At 61.5% G+C, this 7,116-nt stretch overlaps 1 protein-coding gene across 1 annotated transcript in view; it reads right to left on the bottom strand.

Annotated features, from left to right (window-relative positions):
* Nucleotides 1–2,053: 2,053 nt before the first annotated feature.
* The window catches only part of LOC104512004 (FH1/FH2 domain-containing protein 1-like), a 9,520-nt gene continuing 4,457 nt past the window's right edge, over nt 2,054–7,116 (bottom strand). The window contains exons 11-21 of the mRNA XM_010154820.1: nt 6,302–6,468; nt 5,192–6,042; nt 4,770–4,922; nt 4,427–4,609; nt 4,098–4,217; nt 3,725–3,886; nt 3,435–3,625; nt 3,162–3,354; nt 2,928–3,081; nt 2,666–2,842; nt 2,054–2,136 (exon numbers count right to left, since the gene is read on the bottom strand). Of these exons, the coding sequence (XP_010153122.1) occupies nt 2,054–2,136; nt 2,666–2,842; nt 2,928–3,081; nt 3,162–3,354; nt 3,435–3,625; nt 3,725–3,886; nt 4,098–4,217; nt 4,427–4,609; nt 4,770–4,922; nt 5,192–6,042; nt 6,302–6,468 (2,434 nt within the window). The remainder of the gene's footprint in view (nt 2,137–2,665; nt 2,843–2,927; nt 3,082–3,161; nt 3,355–3,434; nt 3,626–3,724; nt 3,887–4,097; nt 4,218–4,426; nt 4,610–4,769; nt 4,923–5,191; nt 6,043–6,301; nt 6,469–7,116) is intronic.

Raw genomic sequence — 7,116 nt, 5'->3', positions numbered from 1 at the left:
CCCAAACTTAGGAACTTGCCTCTGCTCCCAGCGGAGCCTCCAGCACCCCGCCACCCCCTCTCCATCCCAGGGGTGTCTGCGCCTGCCTGGTTTGTTTTTTTGGCAAAAGCCGCTTGTGCCGCGGCCAAGCCAAGCACTTCAGGCGCCGCTCAAGGGCAGCGTGTGGCCGGGCATCCTGGAAATATCACCAAGGCTGCAAAAAAAAAAAACCCAGATGGAAAAAAATAACCGGGTTTGTGGAGGCCTTCGCTGAGGACATGGCCACCCTGAGCGCTGCCAGACTCCTTGGGGGGGGACAATCACAGCACCCTGCCTCAGTTTCCCCAGTGATCCCGTGGGAATCACAGTCCTGGGGGTGTCACATGTCACTTTGGGTACCTGGGGCAGGTGCAGATGCTTCCCACCCTTTCCTCCTTCCCGCTGTGCATCTGAGCAGCTCGATGTCACCTTTCCTGACCTCTTCATCTCTTTGGAGACCCAAGTCAAGCACCCGGAGGGGTGGAGGGTCAGACCACATCGTGGGGCACCTCTGGGACACCTGCAGCTCTTGGCACGGTATCCCACTGTCCCCAAACCACGCGGGACCACCGCAGGCGCCTCGCAACCTGGAACTGGCTGGCACTGCCCAGCTCCTCCAGCATGTCCAGCCTCGCCGGAGGGGCAACCCTGGGCAGAGGTTAGCCGGGAGGAAGAAGCTGCCCTGCCCGGTGGAGTTTTTCTTCATTCCTTGAAAGCCGCAGAGACCTGCTGCGTGGGATTCAGGGCTGGAGGCAGCGCCGAGGTCGAGCTGCCGTGATGGATGACGTGACACCATTCCCAAATGCCTCTGCCACAGGTGACAGTGCACAGAGCACTGCAGCTGGCAGAGGGGGACGCTCAGAAATGGTACCCACCCACGGGAAGCATCGCAGGCAGCACCCAGAGCGGGTTTTAATCTGTGCCTGGGGTGGCATGAGCCAGGAGGTGGCATACTCCTGCCTGGACATCTCCCAGGCCCCACAGGGACAGGCAGATGCTGCCCTGGCAGCATTTTCATCACGCGACAGCCCGTCTCTGCCAAGCACAGGGAGATGTTTGAGACTGGTGGCTTGGCCAGGGCTGGGTTTGCAGGGGGCAATGTGGCTGCTGCACCCTGGTCCCACTCTGGGAAGGAAACAACCTGCCTCAGACCCAGGTGCTGGTCTGGCTAAAATCCCTCAGGAGAGGTTTGTAAGGGAGATGAGGTTTGAGACGGGGAATGTATTTGATTTTACTGCGCCGTGGCCTTGGGCTCGAGCCGCCGCTCCTGCCCTTGAGCGTGCAGCCTTGAGCCTGGCAGCAGTCCTTGCTCCTGCAGGCAGGGTCCCCCCCGGTGTCCCGGTACAGAGGGGATCACACTGTCCTAGGAGTGAGGATGGTGCCTGCAAGCCAAGCCACAGGGCTGGCTGCTGCAGGGCAAGTGTGCCCAGGAGTCCCCCGGCCTCTCAGGGGTTTACAGGGGATGTGGACATTGGGTTTCCCAGGCAGGGCCGAACCTGGGACATCTCTGGCAGCAGCCAGATCCTGCTCAGGACCACGGCAACAGCTTCCCCAGGGATGCTGGAGGGAGCATCACCCCTTCCCCCCTGACTTTGGCAGTGCCTGCTCCAGCGCACGGCATCAGGAGCCTCTGGCACCCCAGCCCAGCAGTGAGGTGACCCAGCTGCAGGGACAAGGGACGCCAGCAGTGTGTCAGATCACTTTATTGCCACAGTGGCCACAGGCCAAACCCAGTTCCTCGAGGGGACCTGGGTCCAGCCCCTTGACCCTTCTAATACTGTTGAGAAGATAAACTCCCGGGTCTCTGCTCACATGCACGGGCACCGAGCATCCTCCATCCCGGCCACTATGGAGCAGCTCCGGGACATCACTCCAATCCTGCTGATGGCACCTCCAGGAGCTGGAGGCCAGCAGGGAAGAGCGAGGTGAAACCAAGAGTGCAGAGCGTGCCAGTCCTGGAGAACCAGGGACTGGCAGCATGTCCTGTCCTGGGGGCTGCTGGTGGTGGGGAGCAGCATGAGCCCCCTTGGTCTCCTCAAACCTCCATGCCAGATGCCCGCCCCAGGCCCAGCGCCTGCACCAGGTCGTCACTGATCCCGCTCTTCAGCGTCCGTCGCACTGGGGGAAGAGGAGAGCATGGCAGTGGCAGCACGAGCAGTGCTGGCTGCCAGGGTCCCCATGCGCTGGGTGCCTGCCCGGACGTGGTGGTCCTGGCATGCTGGGGAGGGGTGGCAATGGGGTCCAGTCCCAGGGTACCTCCTGCTGCGGCCTGGTGAGCTCAGTGTGGGAAGGGGACATGGACACAGAGATGGGACAAGGCATAGGGACAGAGCAGGGGAACAGAGACACAAAGATGTGAAAGAGCATCTGGGCAGGGACACGGGACAGAGTACAGGGACTGGGCAGAGCATGGGAAGAAAGACACAGAAATGGGACAGGGCACAGGGACAGAGATGGGCTAGGTCATGGGGACAGGGCACAAGGACAGAGAGGTGGGACAGAGGCACAGAGATGGGATAGGGCAAGGGGACAGGGACAGAGAGATGAGAAAGAGCATCTGGGCAGGGACACAGAGATGGGACAGAATACAGGGGCAGAGCATGGGGACAGAGACAGGACAGGGCATGGGGACAGGGATGGGACTTACAGGACTTCCTATTGCCACGGGACCTCCTGCGTTCCTTGTTGGCGCAGGGCCGGGGGTTGGGGTTGTGCGTCACAGATTTCACCAGCTGGTCCATGATTTCATCTGAAGCATCATCTGGGGAACTGGGAACATCTTCCTGGGCTGGAGAGCCCTGGGCTGGGGTGGTGTGCCCTGTTCCTGTATGGGGACAACAGGGATGCTGGCATCAGCCGTGCCCAGCCGGCTTGGGCATGCCTCGAGTGCCTCTGCCACCTGCTCCTACCCCGGCTGGCCCGGCTGCGGCGGGCAGGGGCATCCGTGGGGGAGGTCAGCAGGGTCTTCATGCTCTCGTGACCCACTTCCATCTGCTCCTCGGGGCCGCTGGATACCACGGCGGGTGATGAAGTGGCCTCAGCGATGCCAGAGAACTTTTCTGTCTGCAGTGGGAGGAGAGGTGGGTGTCAGGGACCTGGGGGGGCATCACCTGGTGGTGGCAGCCAGCCGAGCATCCCTGTACCTCGGTGATGAGCCGTCCCCGGGTCTTGTTGCGCTCGCGGTAGGCAGCCCGTTTCTTCTGCTGCTGCAGGACGCGCTCCCGGCAGGTGCGGTACTCCAGGGCGAACTCCCGCAGCAGCTTGCAGATGGGTGTCACCTTCACGTCCCGCGCCGCGTTCGCCGGGTATCCCAGGTACAGCAGGAAGGAGTGAAACCTGTGGGGACATCCATCGTGGCAGGCCACCAATAGGACCATGGGGTTCTCGCCTTGTCCCCAGGACCTCAAGCCACCGACCTGTTGAGGATGCGCCTGTGCACCACCTTCAGGACAACAATGCGCTGGGTGCTGTCCTTGAGGAAGTCCGTCAGCTTGTTCTTCAGCACCGGCTTGGTTTCGTGCTTGGCAATCACCTTCAGGTTATCCCAGGATGTCCTGCACCTCCGCTCCAGCTGCACCAGGCTGTTGGCCAGCTCATCAAAGTCAACCTGAAAGAGCAAATGTCAGCCCCTGGCCGAGCTGGTGGGGTGGGTCAGCCACGGGACCCACACCCGTGCCTTGCCCGAGTGTCCTCTGCCTTGCCTCACCTTGGCGGAGCGGGTGATGGAGGCAATCTCGGAGTAGAGGTCAGTGGTTTCTGGGAACTTCTCTACCACCATCTGGCAGAGATGGTGGAGCAGGGACTGCCGATGCACCGTGTCCTTCACTTCCGAGACTTTCTCTAGGTAGCCCAGCTCAAAGCCTCTGCTCTGAAACCCCAATGGAGTCAGCAGGGGCCTCTCCATCCCTCCTCCAGCAGACCTCCAGTCTGCAGACCCACTGGGCCCCCCATCAGCACCACCCAGCCTCAGGCCCCACCCCAGGCTTCCCATCGTCCCTCCTGGGTATCCACACACCATGCCTGGTCCTGTCCTTGCAGCACTGCAGACAGGCCACGTCCCCCCACACCCTGCTCCTCACCTGGGAGCCGTTCAAGAAGTTGCCCATGGCCAGCAGCGTGGCTAGGATGCACTTGAAGGTGTGATTTCTGGCCAGCTGCTCCATGCCCACCTTCAGATCAAAGAGCGGCTCTGCAATCTCCTGGGTGAGGAGAGAGGCAGGTGAGACACCTTGGCGACCCCCTCCTTTGGGAGCTTCCCCCTTCCCCATGAGGACAACCACCTCATGGCCAACCCAAGCCCATGCTTGCCTTGGGGACCTGCAGCCCGTCCCCAGCCAGGACGGCACGTCCCAAACTTGGACGGGGCTGGTCCCCACCAGGAACACTGCTGGGGCATGTGGCTCTGTACCTGCTCCAGGCTCTCATAGTCCAGCTTGAAGGCCCAGAGCTGGAGCCTGGCTGTGAGGTCGCTGATGGCAGACAGGGAAAGCAGGAACTGCTCCGCAGAGCCCAAGGGCACATCAGGGTTTGCCAACTGGGCCTCCTGGATCTTCTGCTTCTCCTCCTCAGTCGGGACCATGGTCAGGATTTTCTAGAGCAGGCAAAGAGGGGAGTGTCAGACTCCAGACACGTCACCACAGGACGTGTGACCCCAGCGCTGGCAGCGCAGGCCTCATGGCATGGAGGCCTCCAGGCCAGGGGCAACGCCCCGCGTGAGGACCTCAGAGAGGCTGAGCTTCCCCCATGGTCACCTCAATCCCTTCCTTATTGACTGCAAACTCGTCAAAGTTGAGCACGGCCGTCTTGATGATGTGCACAGGGGGCAGCACCGTGAGGCCAATGTTGATGGCATTGCTCCTCTTGGGGTCCAGCACCACCACCACCTTCTTCCCATCGATGGCCTTCTGCAAAGAGGACAGGATGGATGTGGACAGCCAGGCAAAGGGCTCATCTTCATGGAAACACCATGGACACGGGGAATTGCTCAGGGACCCCGTGGTGAGCCTGACCTGAGCACTGCCCATCGCTGTCCCCACAGAGCCTCTGGGCTGCAGGTACCCATCCTCAGCACAGGGTAGGGGTGACCGTGCATGCCTAAGGTCCCCACAGGAACCACCAGCCTTCCTCCCACCCTTCAAGTCCCCCTGCCTGATGGGTGCCAGCCCACTGGTACCTTTGAAGTTGGCACTTCCTTTGACCGTGACTCAAAGAGATGCTCCAGTTTGGCAGCATTGACCTCAACGTTCTGCAGGGACGCCCACAGTGTTGACTGGCCGAATCTGCCCGGCCCCACTGTGCCATCCAGCTGCTTCAGCTCCTTCCAGAAGAGCTTCACTGTCCTCTTCTTCTTGGCCTGGGAGGGGCCATCTATTGCTGAGGGGCCTGGCAGCCCTGGGAGGGGTGGACAGACAGGGTCCACAAGAGGTGGAGGTGGTGGGCAGCCGGGGACCACAGGAGGTGGAGGGGGAGGTGGTGGGCAGCCAGGGACCACAGGAGGTGGAGGGGGAACCATGAGAGGTCCAGTGCTTGTTGCTTTGATGCCGGGAGAGAGGAAGGAGCCATTGGTCATGGGCCCCGTGTCCAGGATGTCAAAGTCTTCTTCTTCCCCCAGATCAGTGAAGTCTAAGTCCTTGATCTTCAGCTGCATGGGGTTGGCCTCCAGGCGCTCCCATGTCAGCTCCACATCCTTCTTGATGGGCATCATCCCGGTGTTCTCCAGCTTCTGCGTGTGGGTCTCGGCATCTATGCTGGACATGGCACGTGCCAGCTTGGCGTGGGCACTGGCCACCGGTCCATCTGGAGCCCTGCCACAGAGCCGGGCGCCCTCCTGCTCCCTGCTGCCACCTCCCTCGCCATCCATCTCTGCCTCACCCTGGACCAGGGGGGATGATGGGACCTCGGGGAAGACCTTCTCCTTCCCTGGCTCCGAGGAGCCCTTGGCATAGAGCATGTCCAGCATGAACTTGGTGTCAGAGGAGATGGTGCTGCACGAGTCGGTGGTGTCTGGCCGAGCCAGGCGAGACCCTGCAGGAAGAAAGGAAAAGCCTGGGACAGCCTGTTTGGAAGAGGAAGGTGCTGCTGGGATGCACACAGAGTTGGGGTCTTGCTCCCTGGTGGGGTGTGCTCAGATGCTGATGTTCGGAGCAGGATGGGGAGATACCACCCAGCTCCTCCATGGCTCTGGGTATCACAGGCATGGAGTGGGGGCAGAGGGGCCACTAACACCCACCCCAGGGACCCCAATAAGCCTAGAGCTGGGAACACACACCCTGGCAGCACCTACTTATGCTGGCTGGCTCCATCCCGGGCTCAGGGCTGCCGCTGTTCCTGTCCTGCGCAAGAGCAGTGGAATGCTCCAGCACAGCATCGCTGAGGACATCGAGCCGTCCCTTGGCCATGGAAGAGATCTTCTCCTTCTGGGCTGCAGCCAGGTTCTCCAAGAAGCGAGCTCTGCGAGAGAGGGGTGGATGTTGACTGGGAGCAAGGCAGGGATGGGGCAAAACCATGATGGGCAAACCACACCATGCCGCACTGCACAGCCAGCCCGACAGCACAGAAACCCCTGATGCCACACTGCATCAGGAACCCGGAGGACTCAACCTCCTCTGGGCCCTGCAGAGACACGGGTGATGCCACCACAGCTCAGGGACAGGGATGCCACAGTCTCATGGGAGCTGAGGACTCGTGCCATCAGGTGCCACCATCACCTGTTGGTCCCAACAGACCTGGTGCTTGCTGCGACCCTCCTCCAAAAGCTGCAAAACCCAGGAGGGCACCCAGGCAGGGACTGGTGGGGACCCTCTTGCTCCTTATGCCCTGTGTGCCTGGAGCCCAGACACCTCCAGCCAGGCACCGGCCCGAGGAAGCGCATGCCTGGAGACACACGCATGCCTCTACTTACTCAAACTTCCTCAAAATAGGCTTGTCCCCATGCAAGGGGGGAGCATCCTCCCGCCTGAGAGAAAACAGGGGTTAGCCCCCGCTGCCAGCAGCCCCCCGGGACTCATGCCTCCTGCACACACCCACCTGGCAGTCCTCCAGCATGGGACCCTCGCCCCACCATCACCCCATGGCCCTGGGATTCACGGAGCGCACCAG

Source organism: Eurypyga helias, unplaced genomic scaffold (assembly GCF_000690775.1).
Source record: "Eurypyga helias isolate BGI_N326 unplaced genomic scaffold, ASM69077v1 scaffold14117, whole genome shotgun sequence".
Classification (NCBI taxonomy): Eukaryota; Metazoa; Chordata; class Aves; order Eurypygiformes; family Eurypygidae; genus Eurypyga; species Eurypyga helias.
The sequence above is the reverse complement of the archived record's forward strand: the minus strand, read 5'-3'. Positions and strand labels throughout refer to the sequence as shown.